This window comes from Pelecanus crispus, chromosome 9, assembly GCF_030463565.1.
Source record: "Pelecanus crispus isolate bPelCri1 chromosome 9, bPelCri1.pri, whole genome shotgun sequence".
NCBI classification, from domain to species: domain Eukaryota; kingdom Metazoa; phylum Chordata; class Aves; order Pelecaniformes; family Pelecanidae; genus Pelecanus; species Pelecanus crispus.
In genome coordinates, this window is record NC_134651.1 from 32145231 (window position 1) to 32162269 (window position 17039).

The 17039-nt window shown below is 56.9% G+C and overlaps 2 protein-coding genes across 2 annotated transcripts; one reads left to right on the top strand and one right to left on the bottom strand.

Moving 5' to 3' along the window:
* Positions 1 to 492: 492 nt before the first annotated feature.
* On the bottom strand, positions 493 to 6530 carry ENTPD8 (ectonucleoside triphosphate diphosphohydrolase 8). The gene is made up of 9 exons (XM_075716349.1): positions 6411 to 6530; positions 5860 to 5977; positions 4633 to 4783; positions 3972 to 4131; positions 3206 to 3436; positions 2137 to 2400; positions 1628 to 1738; positions 1338 to 1472; positions 493 to 684 (listed from the first exon to the last, which is right to left on the bottom strand). Exons 1-9 carry the CDS (start codon positions 6528 to 6530, stop codon positions 493 to 495), a joined length of 1482 nt encoding a protein of 493 aa, XP_075572464.1.
* A 4214-nt stretch (positions 6531 to 10744) lies between these two features.
* Positions 10745 to 16637, top strand: LOC142594272 (ectonucleoside triphosphate diphosphohydrolase 8-like). The gene is made up of 9 exons (XM_075716427.1): positions 10745 to 10870; positions 11549 to 11666; positions 12347 to 12497; positions 12999 to 13158; positions 13694 to 13924; positions 14730 to 14993; positions 15499 to 15609; positions 15922 to 16059; positions 16431 to 16637. The coding sequence occupies exons 1-9, from the start codon at positions 10745 to 10747 to the stop codon at positions 16635 to 16637; spliced, it is 1506 nt and encodes a 501-aa protein (XP_075572542.1).
* The last annotated feature ends 402 nt before the right edge of the window (positions 16638 to 17039 follow it).

Genomic DNA, 17039 nt, shown 5'->3' on the forward strand with positions numbered 1-17039 from the left:
AGTGTCTTTGGGAAGGTATTCTGTCACATACAACAGACATCTTGCATATCTTGCAGAGGGCAAGACACAGATAAGGTCACCCCTCTCTTCAGAGTTTAGGTGGCCACCACTGCTTGCCATCACCAGTTGCCTCCCATAGTTGCGGGGAAAGCAGCCCAGCAGGACTGGAAGTGCCAAGGAAACTGTGCTAGGCTGGTTAGTGACTTTTGTACTTGAAAAACAAAAAGGATTTTATTTCTAGTTTGAATTTATCTGGCTTCATCTAGCCACCAAGTCTCAGTCAGCTTTTGTCAGCCAGATTAAAGGAGTCTTTACTTGGGAGCTCAAGACATCTTTGGCAACTTTGACATCTTTACAGAGATGACCCAATTAGACCTCCTGAGCAATGGAGATGGGTCTAATGCCCTCATTATTCTCCCCTTTCCACCTTCTTCTGCACAACTTCCCTGCCTGGTTTAGTGGGCAGGACACCTCTAGTCAGGAGGCTGGGAGTTACTTGGTTTTCCAGAAACAGTGGAGGAAAATGGCCACCAGGCCTGCCACTATGGCCAGCACAATGAAGGAGACAGCACCTGCCCACAGACTGGGCTGGTGCCCCTTGACATGTTCCAGAGCCTCTGTGGGGATCATGTTGGTGAAGTTCAGCATGAAGCCCAGTGTCCAGCCGATGTCCGTGTTTGCTGCCTGAGGTGAGAAAGCAAAGATCATCTAAAGGTGCCTTCTCCCAGGCACCAATAGCTTTGGTGCAAGGGACTGATGGGCATGTCTCCCATGAGCTGTCCCAGCTGTGATTTCACATGTGGACCTGGCTGTGGTGAACCTGATCTTACCAGCACCAGTTAACACAGAGAGCTTCCCTCTCCACCCTTCCCAAGGGCTAAAGGGCAGCTGAACATGGATGACTGCTGCGGTCCAGATGTGTCTCTGTGACCTACACATGATTTTGGATCTGAGCTTTCTTCCTCCCCCATGGTCCCTTAAATTTGGTCATATTGTGGTTCAAATGTGTCATGGGGCCACCATCACCTGTCTGATGCTCAAGTCAGTTCTGCCCAACATCAGAGACCAAAGTGGCCAAATCCTGGTCTGCACTCCTCTGACCCCCTTAAAATTAGCTTAAGTTCACACCAGAGTAAGTGAGAAACAAACTGGCGTCAGAGGTTTGGTGGCACATAAGAGTGAAGCTGTGCTGGGATCACTGGGTGGCAGTCGTGAGATGGGGACACATTTCTGGCACAGGGGATTCCAGTGATGCTGCTCCTGAATGTGTCTTTGGGCCAGGGCAAGGATGCAGCTGCAGCTGCCTGCCTGCTCCCACTGCCCTGCAGGGTGTTTACCTGCCGGCTGAAGTGGATGCTGCTCCACGTGTGTTCATTGAACTTGTAGCCATCAAGCAGCAGTGTCAAGATGTAAATCGCCACTGAGCAGTACGTGTGCAAGTACCCCTTCTGCTGCGGGAAGGTCTCCACCAGCTGTGGGGCCATCGGGGAACATGGTGCAACAGGGAATGAAACAGATGCTCAGGAACCCTCCCTGGCCCAGGGAACAGCAGGGCATATGGTTCCTGGGCAGAGATTTGGGATAGAACAAGCACAGGGATTCTTGCTGCCCTTCACAGGGCTCTCACCTCTGTCCAGTTCTTACTGCAGAAGGTCTGGACCGTGGAGTTGACGTGACTTAGAGACTGCTGGTGGGTCAGGTTCAGGAAGTGGAAGGTGTAGTAGAACCCAGCGAAGGCCTGGGGGATAAGGGGAGACTGTAAAAACTACACCTCCTTCATCACCCAAAAAAAAAGACCCAGGGAAAGAGTCCCATGTAATTCCGAGGCTTCTGCATCCAGCATCCACTTGATGGTCTACCAGAAAGTCTTGGAGCTGGTGGACAAGCCCTGGGGCTGCTGCCTGCACTCTGAGCTAGCTCAGACTTGCTCGTTGGGACAAGATCTTTCTCTTTCCCTCAGCGAGGGCTGGGACATTGCAGCAGGCAGAAGCCACCTCCCAGCATAGGAGAAGAGGTTTGCAGATGGGACCAGCTCTAGGGTCCCCTCCATCCCCACCCCTTCCCACAACCAGTGGCAGAGGAGACTCCCACTCTCCCTCCTCCCCTACCACAGCCACGAGGATGGAGGCTCCTTACAAAGAACTGTCCCCGCACAGGCGGCTGATAAACCCCGTCGAACCCGCACGTCCTGTTGGCCCCACAGCTAAAGTTGAAGAGTTTCTGGATAGAGGTGGTGCACACCGTTGGATCCCCCGTCCCCATCACTGTGAGGACCTGTGCAGGCTTGGGTGTGCTTGGTGCATGGACACAGGGACTGTTGTAGAGATCTGCCATGCTGACATTCTCCTGGTATCCCTTGGGGTAGCAGGGGTGCAATATCTGCTGGTGAGACGGGCTGTCCTGGAGAGAGCAGGAACCGTTAGCAGGGCTTGGCCTGGGATGCCAGGGAGACCCTACCTCACAGCCCATCCTATGCTTAGACATTCCCAAAAACCAGGATTTAGACCCTAGGAAGATTTGATGAGAAGCAGGATCCATCCTTTGCCTGACTAACCTGCGCACGGCTTTTGCTGGTCCTGCTCTCAGCCCCACCACTGAGCTGTGCTGGGGTGGCGATGCCAGCCTGTGCCTCCCTGTGGGGTCGGCTACCTGCTCCCGAGGGCAGGGCCTGCACGGAGGGCTTGTTGCTCTCGGCATTCGCTCTGTCCCCACTGCATCTTGCAGGCCCTAGCCCAGAAAGGACCAAAGATGCATCCTGCCTGCATGCTCCCCAAGCATCTCCGTCTCCCACAGTGCTGGGCTGCACGCTCTGACCAAGGTGAGACCGGACAACACCGGTTAGTGGTGCAGCAGCATGCAGGAGAGGATGTTGGGAATCCTCTCTCTGGGCAGAAATTGAGGAAAGGTGAGTGAATGGGGACAGGGAAGAACCTAAGGACAGAGGTGGGCTTGGGAAATGATGAAAAATGCTGTTACATGTCAACATCTGGGGAGAAGGGAGCCCTGGCAGGGAACCGCCACCACCTTCTACCCAAATGAGAGAATTTTTTGGTTCAGTAGATAAAATCAAAGCCTCTCCCAGGTTTTTGGATTTGTGAAAATTCCCTAATGCTTTTTCCACAGGCATGCCCAAAATTTCTGGAAGACATTTTTCATGGCAATGGGGAATGGTTGAGCAGATCCTGGTGACCAGTGGCTGTGGTACCTGGTGGAGAGCTGCCAGCAGCCTCTTCAAGGCCTGCGTCTGCCCATAGCAGAGGTAGCTGTGGGTATAGAGCAAGTAGTTGGTGCCGTACAGCCTGAAGAAGACGGAGGTGTTCTTGTCCTCAATGGGCACTCCAGGCTGGAAGGTTATTTGTGTTGAGGCGCCTCCAAGGTCCAGAGCTCCCAGAACCTCGGTGTCCCGTGGATGTTCCCATTTCTCTGCAAAGGAATACTGGCCCCATAGGATGGAAAGTGTTAGTCTTAACTGGAGGGAGTCACAGTCCCTGTCCCTTCCCTCAAGGTTATGTGGGCTCAGAAGCCCCTGAGAGACCTTCCACGTCCTGTCTCCCTTTCTAACCCCCTCCTGCCTATGTCCTCCTCGACCCACACAGACCTCCATGTAGCACTGAGGTCTGGCTCCTTGGCTGCTGCACATCAGCTGGGATCCAGAGACTTTGAGGAGGGAAAGAGTAACACGTTCATCTGGGGTCTGATATTGCTGTTTCCCTGCGAGACCAAGATCGACCCATACGTAAGTGGAGAGCACAGGGCCAGGCTGAGTTGGACACAAAGACCCTTGACTCTGTTAATCACGTTCGTGGAGTTGAATCTGCAGTTCACAGCCACAGGCTACATTTATTTAGGTGACTAGTGTCCTAAAACTACCTTTTTCTCTCCTCTGCAAATAAAGAAACCTGGCTGTAGCTTGGAAAGGGATATGTATACACAACGCTTATCCCCCCTCTGCCTTCTCCCCCGGCCCACACCTTGACAAGGGTCTCCAGCAGGTAGTTGACGGTGATCCAGCCGAAGGAGCCCTCCTCGTTCCCCGTGAGGATCTGAGCTCCGCGGAAGTCCACAGGGTACTTGCTAATGGCCTTGGCAACCTCGGCAAAGACCTGCTCAGCCTTGGTGCTGTTCTGCTCCCTGCCCAGGGAAGGAGATAAACACCGCGCGGTGGAGGAGGCAATGGCTGGGGAGCTTTTGGAGTAGGGCTAACAGCAAGAGGCTGCCGTCCTCTGCAAAGCGTCAGGGCTGCTCAGAGGCAGGGCAAAGCCCCCAGATCCCTCAACTGGTGCACCGGGAGTTTCCCTAGAAAAGCTACCTGCAGGCTCTGCCTGAGCATGTGGGAAGGTTAATGCAAGTCTGGCAAAGGAGGTTGATCCACCTCTGGGGCTGCCGCCAGGCTGGTGCTGGAGTGGGTGGGGGGTGCTCCCTGTGGGCATGGTGAGCAGCTCTCTTGGACACCCCAGTGGACTGCAGACATGGATGCTCTGCCCATCACCATGGCCTGCCTGGGCAGCAGCCCTCTCTGCCCCCAGCCCCCGTGCACCCAACCCCCTGTCCCAGCCCCCTACACCGGCTACGATGCAGAAACGCATGGTGGGGAAGGGGTTGGAGGTGCGTGGCTCCGGGCAGTGCTGGTACCTCAGCAGCCGCATGCCCGCTGTGGCCCCCAGGTAGGTGGGGGTCTCCCGCTGCTGCTCTGCTGGGATGATCTTCATGGCCTTGTCCAGGCAGGGCTTCAGGCTGGCTCCAGCCCCAGCCGGGTTGTCTGCATAGCTGGATATGCCAGGTCCTGCAAGAGGATGTCCCGTGATGGAGCGAGCTCAGTGCAACCCAGGAGGGACAGGACAGCAGGGCACTCATCCACCCATAAAGCCCCCAGGTTTTTTTACCCTCGTACCCAAGCTAGTTGTGCCCTTGCCAAGGGTGTCCCTGGAAGGGCAGTACTCAGAGCTGGCCTGCCTGGAGGCAGCACATGCGCCATGGCCAAGGCATGCTTCGGGAGCAGGCAGCGAGGTCCTGCTCTGGATGGAGGGGGAGGGCTGCAGTGTGCGTCTTGTGATGCTGAGCACATGCTGAATCCCAGGGAGGCTGAACTACCTTAAGGTGGCCAGCCAGTCCCGCAGGACTCAGTTGACAAACAGAGCAATTCCTTATTTCCCTCGGGAAGGGGCAGGCTCTCCTTTGTTCTGCTGGGAGGGTGTGTGGAGACGATACGCACACACAGAGGTGCCCTCTGCAACAGCTTATTTGAATTCCTATTTTTATAGGCTGGCACCAGATCTGAGCACCCAGCATGGTCCTGCAGTGGGTAAGGACAGGCTCTGGGGTGGAAATATCAGTATTTACCTTCCGCTGAGCTTTGCACACCATTATTGCCATTAACCCACAGATGCTCTCCATTACACTTTGCCCTCTGCCAGACCTTTGCAGTTAACTAGTAACTGCCACACCACTGCCGCAGAGCCTGGATTTGAGGTCGAGAGCTCTGAGCCCTCTCACCCCCTACCCAGGCACCTCTGCACTGGTCTGGTGGCCTTTGCCAGTCCCAGCCCAGCTCCATGTACCATTTAGCTGACCCTACCTCCCCTCACTGGCCTGGTCCTTTCCTCCAGAGAGACCAGTCCTTGTGCCAAAGCCCAACAGCACCTTTGCAATAGGAATAAATACCCCTTTGTGTATTTATAAGTGTCCAATAAATAAATGCCCTTTGGGGCATTCACCATTTACCACACCTGGCAAGAACCAGCCAACTCACTTTGGCACTGCGGGACAGCCACCCTGGCAAGCACTGGGGCCAGCCAGCCCCACCATCCCCCAGCTGAGCAGGGACAGGGGAGAGGGATGGACGTATCCTGGCACACTCACCGGACACAGTGCAGGCCTCCACCTGGGAGATGATGCCGGTGCCGTTTTCCTTGTCTGCAGGCCACCGGTAGATGTAGAGAGCCGTGTGTGTGGAGCCAGCGTCAAATACCAGACCGTACTGGGGGAGGCAGAGGGGACACAGGGTGTCAGCAGGTTCAGACCAGCTTCACCCACTGCAGAGTGAGTGGAGCTCCAGGAGAGCCAGCAGAGCTCCTGGTGGGCAGGGGAACCTCAAGTGGCCAAATGAAGACTGTCACCAGAGCAGAGAAAGCCCTGTGTCATTGCAGTCACCAGCTGTGTCAGGGGCAAGGCTCCACCACAAGCCCTTTGAGCTGGCAATGCTCTGTGATGAAAAGGCTGTATGTGCTGTAGGGCCAGTCACAGTGATCAAACTCTGCCAGACCCACCTGACATGCCAGCCTGCGTGGGAGTTTGTCCCCATCTCAGTGACAAACAGCACAGCCTGCCTGAAACTTGGGGTAAATCCTGTACCAAAGGGCAACCAGCACCCAAGCAAGAATGGGCAGCTGTGCTCCTCCCAAGAACCCTACCTTGGTGCTGGGAGGCAGAAACACGTCCTTCACGTTCACAACACTCAGAATGAGGGCAATGATGCCGAAGACAAAAGTGGCTGCCAGGAGACCTGCAACGGCCTTGGCTTTGTAGTCCATTCCTCCTCCAACCTGCAAGAACAGCCCCAACCCCCAGCTCACATTTCTGCATTTGCAAGGCCAGTTTTGAAATGCAGATCTCACCTGTCAAGATGGGACTTTCCCCTTCCCTAACAAGGGCCTGAAGCCATTCTCCAGTGCATGGCAGCTCTTATGGGAGGCTCTTGGCAGTCTCAGGGCTGGAACACTCTCTCCTCCTGAGCACACCCTCCCTGGGTTTTTTTCAGATTGGCTTTTTCAGCCCTGCCTTCTCAACTGCAGCCCTTCAGGCCCCTCTCTGCACACAACCTGGACCCCATCCCTCTTGCCTTGCTCAAACTACTGGCTGGGTGGCAGGTCAGTATCTCCCTTCCCAGCAGCATCATGGGTGCAAGCAAGGCAGTGGCTAACCGGAGTCTCAGACTGGGAGCAGGACCATGCCCTGGCAGGTTCCCAGTGTGGCCATCCCCTCCAGGGACGGATGCAGAGCTGCAATCCCTCTGGCACCCACATGCTGCAGTCATACCCTGCACCCTTGCAAAACCCGCCCCACAAGACTTGGAACCATCAGATCACATCTGTTGCCCAGCAGTCCCAGGCTGCCCTTGAGAGGGTTCTCTCTGCTCCAGGCAAGGGAACAGCACCTCCAGCCACATGTCTCCTGCCTGGCCCAGCTCTTCTTGGCTCTTGGTGATGCCACAGCAGGTAAGCAGACATGCAGGGATGGTGTCCTTGCCTGCAGGTGATCTCCAAGCCTCTCCTGCAGTCCCAAGGGCAGGAAGGAGGGCAGGGGCAGAAAACTTCCACTGATCTGGGCACACACAGTCCCGTAGCCAAGCTGGCATGCTGACAGCGATAGCGTTGCACAGGCAGGCAAAGCCAGTGGGGAATGGAGGAGGTCCTGTTCCTCCCACTCATCAGGCTGGAGATCAGCTCCTGGCAGAATCAGCCCTGAGGCATCAGTAAGAAATTGCAGTGGGGAAGCAAAGCCAAAGGGTCTGATACCCTGCAATGGCCTCAGCACATGGCAGCGGACATGTGCACATGCTCAGCACCCCCGGGAGGTCCAGATGTGGTTTTCTACACGCACAGCTCTCCCTCCTCCTCCTGCACCACCCTGCTCTGTGCCGCTGGCCTCACAGACAGCGTGCCTGCAAGGAGCCAGGCTGACCACTGTCCATGGCATTAGGCTGCAAGCCAGACTCCAGCTGAGTGGTGGATGCCCTGAGAGCCCTGGACACAGCCTAGAGAAGCGTTTTAACCCAACCAGTGCTTTGGGGTGGCACCTGGGGGCTACGCAAATCTCCTGGGAGCGCATAAAAACACAGAAATTCCCTTGCCCTTTTGCCAGGCCAGGCCAGTGGCTTGAACAGGAGAGGAAAGAGCTTTGGCAAGGTCAAAGGAGATGTTGATTCCTGTTCTGGAGTCAGCATCTCCAGTGACGAACAAGGGTAACCAATCTCCTGCATGACATGAGCTGTATAATGACGGATAGCAGCTGTTCTCTTCTGGCCCACGCCACAGGACATGGGACTACAGGAATCCCTTATCAGACCTTATCCTACAGCCAGGATCCCTCCCCTGTATGGTGGCGATGGCCAGAGAAGATAGTATGGAAGCAATCAATGAATTCCTGTGTCATCACATCTCCAGTCCGATCAGCCCTGCTAGAGTTTGCACAGATACAGCTTTGTTGTTGGGATGTGATTCCCCCGCTCCAGGTAACACAGCAGTGGTAAAGGTCCCCAGCCCAGCCCACATCCTGGAAAATTCTGTCCCAGGCACTGTGCAATGGAGAGATACGAAGCTGTGATGAACTGCACTGTCCTGCATGCAGCAGCGGGTGGGAAATTAACTCCACCTGCTCTGGTAGGCATTAATTTCCATTTTGACTGGGCAGGAGCCAACATCCAAAGGCAGCACAGAGCCAGCAAGGCCCAGGGAGGAGAGCAGGAAGGGCATAGGGAGGGAGCCCAGCAGGTGGAAAACAAGGCGAGAGGCATGTGAAAAGCTGATCAATCTGCCCCACCTTTCCATGGCAACTCACGACTGGACAGCACTGATACCTGCTACCATACACGGTATGTTCAGTTGAGGAGCAGGTGGTGGTGATGCCTCCAGTGCTAAAGATGAGGCACGTTGCTGCATAGCGCTGCAAGGAGCAATGCCTGTCCATTTCAATGTGTGGAAAGTTCACAGCTGTGCGAGCGCTTGGGCCATTGCTGCACTTGTTTGTGTAGGACTGGGCACACTGAAGTGCTCTACAAACACCCACGGGACGACCCTCACCATGCAGCATCCCTCATGCAGAGGGAGCAGGGCCTCAACATTCAGGCTCAGAAGCATTGCTGGATCTAAACTGTCTGTTTCTCAGGAAAACGGGCAGCTGACTTCTCCACCACGCACATTTGGGATTTGAAAGTCAAAAGGGCTCTTAAGATTATAAGAGGGTGAATGTCTCTTTGCCAGGCAGAGCAGTCCCCTGCCTCCCATCTCTCCCACCAGCGCTGGGGCTCAGCAGTGCCCTCCATGCCCCGTCCATGTCCCCTCCGTGCCCCTCTGCCCTCCATGGGCACCTCATGCAGCAAGCAGCCGCTCCAGCCCTCTCCCTCCTGCTCTTCCAGCCCACAGAGCATGTTTATACCCAGCACCGAGCTCTGCCACTGGCCAGGGCGCACCTGGTTTGGAGCCCACCCACCACCCCTCTGAGCACAGTTCCATTGAGGGGCACCCCGGCCCCCTCCCCTGCCTGCAGCTCACCCAAGTTGGTCCCAGCTGCTGCTCCCAGCACTGCCACGCTTGTCCGGGTGTCAGCGTGCACCTGGAGTGGGGGCCCCTGCTCCTGGAACAAAGGCTTTCCCCAGTCCCTGGTATGGCCCTCCCCTTGGCCCAGGACCAGCAACCTGCCCAGGAGTGCACTTGTCCAGGAGGCAGTGCAGCTGAGGCTGGAGAGCTGGGGTGGAAATAGCATCTGGCATTAACTGCTTCGCTGCTGGATGAGCAGGTCTGCCTGGGAGACCTCCACCCATGGCACGGGCTCAGCAGGGGGGCAGCTCCCCATGAAGGTCACATCTGCCCCCTGTGAGTGGGCTGGCCCTGGGACAAAGACAGTGGCTGAGGTCTGGGAGCCCCACAGACATTCCTACCCCAGACTTGCTGCATAAACACACTGCAAGGTAAAGCATGGGCCAAGCCTGCCACCCCACACTGCTGCTGTCACCTGGCTCTGCTGTACCCCATGCTGCCCCATTGCAGGCAGAGACAGGCTGGCAGAGGGGCACAGGACAGAAACAGGAGGGACCTGTCCCCATGGCTGGGGACCTGTCCCCACAGCCATCCACATGGGACTCATCCCCACAGCCAGGGACCCACCTGTCCCCATGGCCAGGGACCTGTCCCCACAACCAGGGACCCATCCTCACAGCCAGGGACCCATCCCCATAGCCAGGGTCCTGTCTGTCCCCACAGCCAGGGACATATGTCCACAGCCAGGGACCCATCCCTACAGCCAGGGACCCCTCTGTCCCCACGACCAGGGACCTGTCCCCGTGGCCAGGGCCTATCGCCCCAGGGCGGTGCAGGCAGAGGTGCAGGCAGGCCGGGGTGCTGCCCCGATGCAGGCAGCGGCTGCCGCTGAGCGTCCCAGCTCCCTGCGCTGCCCCGCAGGCAGCACCAAGCTCCCGCCCGGGGCTGGCGGGAGCAACGCGGACATCCGAGGCCAGCGCAGGCCTCACTTTCGTTTTGCGTTGCTCCGCTGGACTGGCTGCAGGCAGAGCTGCGCAGGCAGGGCAGGCAGGGCCGACAGCATTGCCCTGAGGCCGTGCCCGAGGGCATAGGCAGAGGGAGCAACCGGCTTTGCTCAGCTCGGTGCACCGACGCCTGAGGAAAGAGGGGTGCTCCTGGCACAGGTAGGCGGGGGCTGGCTGGGACCATGGCCACCCCCTCCCCGAGGGCTGGCCAGGAGGGAGTCTTCGCCCCTGCCCTTTCCCGGGATGGGAGTTGCCGGCGGGCGAGCACCCAGGTTCAGCCCCACTTGTCCCTGGGCATTGCTGCTGCTGGCCAAGGGGCAGGTTCATGGTTTCCACACCCGGCTGGTCTGTGTCCCGGGGGGTCATTTAGGGGAGGTGCAGTTCCCGAGCTGCTGGGAGAAGGGTACCCCAGGAGAGATAAGGCAGGGGCAGGCGGGTTGGGGCTGCCCTTGCAAAGACCATTCCTCCCCACAGCCTGGCATGGAGATGCAGATGTGTCTGCTCAGAGCGGTGGGCTGGAGCTCAGCAGCCGTGCTGGGAGTGCTGGCAGTGGCCATCTTCCTCCTGGTCCTGCACCCGGCAAAGGATGCAGCCCTTTTTACAAGGAGCAAAGTAGGTGCCAGGTGGGACCTGGGGGATCCTGGGTATGATCACCAACCCCTTTCCACCTCTCATCCTTCTATCAGCCCTGCCTTCCTTTCTGCTTGCAAGTCTTCCCATAACCAGCCCAGCTTTTCAGGGCTTAACCTAATCAGGGCAGCACTGGGCAGATCAACCATCCTCCACTAAACCACAGTCCTGGCTCCTTGCTAAGGATGGGAGAGAGAAGAACAGCCATCCTCCTGGGACTGCTCTGCCTGCCACCCCAGACACTTTCTCTTCTCTGTTTTCAGACATCCGGGTCACGTGGTGGGTTTACATCTCTCTGTCCTGTTGCTTTCTGCTGGCTGACTGTTAAAAAATAGTCAGGGTTTGTGAGATTTGCCACTCCCAAAGGTCTGGGAGCTGCTTTGGCAGCCTGAGCCCTTTGGGAGATGCCTGGATGCCTTCCTGCTCTGCAAATCACCCTGCTGACCCGTACGTCTTCCCTTTCTGAGCTGTAACTCCCTTGAATGGCTAAATCAGGGAGGTTAGAGGTGGAGCAGGGCTGCTAAAGGGAGGTTGGATGTGCAAACCTGTGCTGCTTGTGTTCACACACGGCAAGCGAGAGCAGAAGCTCTCAGAAACTCCCATGGCACTTGGTGCAGCCCCAAGTGTGCTGTGACCCCATGTCCCCTCTGTCTCCCCCAGTATGGTCTGGTGTTCGATGCTGGCTCCACACACACGGCTCTCTACATTTACCGGTGGCCTGCAGACAAGGAGAACGGCACTGGCATCGTCTCCCAGGTGGAGGCCTGCACCGTGTCTGGTGAGTGTGCCAGAATGTGTCTGTCCCTCTCTCCCAGCCTCCTGGATCACTGTCCCAGACTCTCACAGTATCGGTGATCTGAGTCTTTCAGCCTGTGCTGGGCCAAAGGGAGATGGCCTGATAGAAGAACCAAAGTAAAGTGTTAGGGGATAGATTGCACCTTAGGGAGCCCTACTAAGGTGGGATTGGGGGATCCAGAGTTGGGTAAGGAATTTGGCCCCCAGTTAGCACAGTTCCTGGAGCCGGTCTAGTCTTGCAGCTGGTGGTTGTGTGTCAACTCACAGCTTGGGACGCTGGATGTGCAGAGTTTGCTCCTTCTTGTGTGCAACCGCTTCCTTGGGTCTTCTTCCCACAACATCTCTTCACAGTTTCTGTCATTATATGTGGCTTCATTTCCCTACAAGGCCTCCTGAAAGCTCTGCAGAAGTCTCTGAACATCACTGTGTTTCTGCTGCTTTTTGTATGTGGTTCCAAACTGCTCTTTGGGTCAGCAGTTTTCATTTCAGTATCTGTATGGCACCAAACACAGCAAAGTTCTGGGCTGGGGCTGGGACATCTGGGTATTGCCAAGGAGGTCCAGAGAGCTCGCTGGGCCTGGGGAACAGGTGGACGTGTGCCCTACTGTCCTGTCCCTCCTGGGTTGCACTGAGCTCGCTCCATCACGGGACATCCTCTTGCAGGACCTGGCATATCCAGCTATGCAGACAACCCGGCTGGGGCTGGAGCCAGCCTGAAGCCCTGCCTGGACAAGGCCATGAAGATCATCCCAGCAGAGCAGCAGCGGGAGACCCCCACCTACCTGGGGGCCACAGCGGGCATGCGGCTGCTGAGGTACCAGCACTGCCCGGAGCCACGCACCTCCAACCCCTTCCCCACCATGCGTTTCTGCATCGTAGCCGGTGTAGGGGGCTGGGACAGGGGGTTGGGTGCACGGGGGCTGGGGGCAGAGAGGGCTGCTGCCCAGGCAGGCCATGGTGATGGGCAGAGCATCCATGTCTGCAGTCCACTGGGGTGTCCAAGAGAGCTGCTCACCATGCCCACAGGGAGCACCCCCCACCCACTCCAGCACCAGCCTGGCGGCAGCCCCAGAGGTGGATCAACCTCCTTTGCCAGACTTGCATTAACCTTCCCACATGCTCAGGCAGAGCCTGCAGGTAGCTTTTCTAGGGAAACTCCCGGTGCACCAGTTGAGGGATCTGGGGGCTTTGCCCTGCCTCTGAGCAGCCCTGACGCTTTGCAGAGGACGGCAGCCTCTTGCTGTTAGCCCTACTCCAAAAGCTCCCCAGCCATTGCCTCCTCCACCGCGCGGTGTTTATCTCCTTCCCTGGGCAGGGAGCAGAACAGCACCAAGGCTGAGCAGGTCTTTGCCGAGGTTGCCAAGGCCATTAGCAAGTACCCTGTGGACTTCCGCGGAGCTCAGATCCTCACGGGGAACGAGGAGGGCTCCTTCGGCTGGATCACCGTCAACTACCTGCTGGAGACCCTTGTCAAGGTGTGGGCCGGGGGAGAAGGCAGAGGGGGGATAAGCGTTGTGTATACATATCCCTTTCCAAGCTACAGCCAGGTTTCTTTATTTGCAGAGGAGAGAAAAAGGTAGTTTTAGGACACTAGTCACCTAAATAAATGTAGCCTGTGGCTGTGAACTGCAGATTCAACTCCACGAACGTGATTAACAGAGTCAAGGGTCTTTGTGTCCAACTCAGCCTGGCCCTGTGCTCTCCACTTACGTATGGGTCGATCTTGGTCTCGCAGGGAAACAGCAATATCAGACCCCAGATGAACGTGTTACTCTTTCCCTCCTCAAAGTCTCTGGATCCCAGCTGATGTGCAGCAGCCAAGGAGCCAGACCTCAGTGCTACATGGAGGTCTGTGTGGGTCGAGGAGGACATAGGCAGGAGGGGGTTAGAAAGGGAGACAGGACGTGGAAGGTCTCTCAGGGGCTTCTGAGCCCACATAACCTTGAGGGAAGGGACAGGGACTGTGACTCCCTCCAGTTAAGACTAACACTTTCCATCCTATGGGGCCAGTATTCCTTTGCAGAGAAATGGGAACATCCACGGGACACCGAGGTTCTGGGAGCTCTGGACCTTGGAGGCGCCTCAACACAAATAACCTTCCAGCCTGGAGTGCCCATTGAGGACAAGAACACCTCCGTCTTCTTCAGGCTGTACGGCACCAACTACTTGCTCTATACCCACAGCTACCTCTGCTATGGGCAGACGCAGGCCTTGAAGAGGCTGCTGGCAGCTCTCCACCAGGTACCACAGCCACTGGTCACCAGGATCTGCTCAACCATTCCCCATTGCCATGAAAAATGTCTTCCAGAAATTTTGGGCATGCCTGTGGAAAAAGCATTAGGGAATTTTCACAAATCCAAAAACCTGGGAGAGGCTTTGATTTTATCTACTGAACCAAAAAATTCTCTCATTTGGGTAGAAGGTGGTGGCGGTTCCCTGCCAGGGCTCCCTTCTCCCCAGATGTTGACATGTAACAGCATTTTTCATCATTTCCCAAGCCCACCTCTGTCCTTAGGTTCTTCCCTGTCCCCATTCACTCACCTTTCCTCAATTTCTGCCCAGAGAGAGGATTCCCAACATCCTCTCCTGCATGCTGCTGCACCACTAACCGGTGTTGTCCGGTCTCACCTTGGTCAGAGCGCGCAGCCCAGCACTGTGGGAGATGGAGATGCTTGGGGAGCATGCAGGCAGGATGCATCTTTGGTCCTTTCTGGGCTAGGGCCTGCAAGATGCAGTGGGGACAGAGCGAATGCCGAGAGCAACAAGCCCTCCGTGCAGGCCCTGCCCTCGGGAGCAGGTAGCCGACCCCACAGGGAGGCACAGGCTGGCATCGCCACCCCAGCACAGCTCAGTGGTGGGGCTGAGAGCAGGACCAGCAAAAGCCGTGCGCAGGTTAGTCAGGCAAAGGATGGATCCTGCTTCTCATCAAATCTTCCTAGGGTCTAAATCCTGGTTTTTGGGAATGTCTAAGCATAGGATGGGCTGTGAGGTAGGGTCTCCCTGGCATCCCAGGCCAAGCCCTGCTAACGGTTCCTGCTCTCTCCAGGACAGCCCGTCTCACCAGCAGATATTGCACCCCTGCTACCCCAAGGGATACCAGGAGAATGTCAGCATGGCAGATCTCTACAACAGTCCCTGTGTCCATGCACCAAGCACACCCAAGCCTGCACAGGTCCTCACAGTGATGGGGACGGGGGATCCAACGGTGTGCACCACCTCTATCCAGAAACTCTTCAACTTTAGCTGTGGGGCCAACAGGACGTGCGGGTTCGACGGGGTTTATCAGCCGCCTGTGCGGGGACAGTTCTTTGTAAGGAGCCTCCATCCTCGTGGCTGTGGTAGGGGAGGAGGGAGAGTGGGAGTCTCCTCTGCCACTGGTTGTGGGAAGGGGTGGGGATGGAGGGGACCCTAGAGCTGGTCCCTGTGTCTGTGGTCAGGGTGTGGGGCTCTGGGGCACCAGAGGCTGGCCACAACTGCAGGAAAACTGCTTCAGGAGAAAACTCCGAATAGTGCCAACCCTGAAAGCTGGGATGTGCTCAATACATGGGGACATGCAGGGTGCTCACTAGCATGCCAGGCAGACCCAGACCTCTATTGTCACAGCACAGTCTCTTTTGTTGTGGGGATCAGTCCCAGGGCTCGCTCCCTCCCTGCAGGTCAGCAGGCATCACGCTGCAGTGCTGAGAGGTGGCCTTAGGGACCCCTGCAGAGCACCCAGAGGGAGAGGCGAGGGGGGGGGTGGGGGGGGTGGGGGGGGGGTAGCAGTGTCCAGGGTGCTTCACTAACCTGCTGCCTTTGGTCTTAAACACCCACAGGCCTTTTCAGGGCTTTATCACAACCTTCATTTTCTGAACCTGACTGGAGGGCAGTCCCTGAGCTTGGTCAATGTCACCATCAGGCAATTCTGCACCAGCAGCTGGGAGAAGGTGAGATCCTGCCTAGGAGATACCAGCCCCTGCCCATGTTTCGCCTGGGTGCTGGGCAGACTGAGCGCTCATCCGCAGCCTAGCCTCTGCTGCACAGATGGCAGCTGGAGGGAGCTGGGAGGAGCACAAAGATCTCTGGACAGGGAGAGAGATGGGAGAGCAGCGTCCAGCCTCCTGGGTCCTCCTTGCTCCCCAAGCTGAGGCACTCACAGGTCTTTGCTCCCAGCTGCACTGTAGGGCTCTTCCCTGCAGTGTGGGTGCACCGAGCATTGCTCCATGCTGGCAGTACCCCCCGCTCTTCCACCTCTGCAGGTGCAGAAGGAGTTCCCCACCATGAACAGGACTCACCTCCGTGATGCCTGTGCTGGCAGCTTCTACACCCTCACCCTTCTCCTGCAAGGCTACAAATTCAACCACACGACGTGGCTTAACATCCACTTTGTCCGGCAGGTAGGAAAGTGCCTGGCAGCCCCCAGCTTCCATGCTTTGTGCCGTGAAATGGCTTATGCCCACCCTGCTGCTACCCCTGCCCCTGCCCTGCCTGGATGGAGGAGCAGGAAATAATGGGGCAGCACGGTCCACTGCCCGTGCCCAGGGCAACTCTTGAGTTACATTCACAGGCACCTGCTGGGACATCTGGCCTGGCCCATTTATGCTCTCTCCCAGCTTGTCTCACTAATGGGGTATCGGCAGCCCAAGGTGTGCACAGATACGGTGGCTATGGAGCAGGACCTGGGGGTGCAACAGCAAGGGTCTTCTTTAGCTCTCCAGCTTGCATGGTACTTTGCAGCCTTTCACATCCCTCTTCCTTCTCTGCACAGGTCGCTAACATAGATGTGGGCTGGACTCTGGGCTACATGCTCAATCTCACCAATATGATTCCCTCGGAGACTCCCCAGATGGTCATAGAGCTCCAGAGAAGCAACTGGATAGCAGCCACGGTTTTACTGGCCATCATGCTCATCCTCATCTTCTGCCTGCTCACAGTCATATGCTGCCAGAAAAACTCTGGTTACGAGAGTCTCTAGCAGCTCTGGCTCCAGAGGCTGCCAAAGCCACTTAGTCCTTCTGCTGCGCTTGTGCAAGGAGCTGCAGACTGAGGAATTGCCCCAACAAGTCCAGGAGCTGTGAACTTGTAATGTGTGCCACTTCTGTCCTGGCCTGGTCAGCTGGAACCAGCACAGGCTTTAAAAAGGTCCTCCCTGTAGCTGTGTGCTGTCTGGTTTTCCTTTCCCCTTGCTGCTGGTTGGAGATGCTCTAGGAGGGAGGGGATGGCCATGGCAGGCAGGGGTTCAGCACCGGGGGTGTGGGGACTGCAGTGATGTGGGGTGACTGGAGATGGTGGGACCAGTGGGTCAGGGAAGAGAAAAGGGGTGTCTGGCAGCAACAGGATCATCATGGGGCTGGTTACAGCAGATACCCGATGTGGG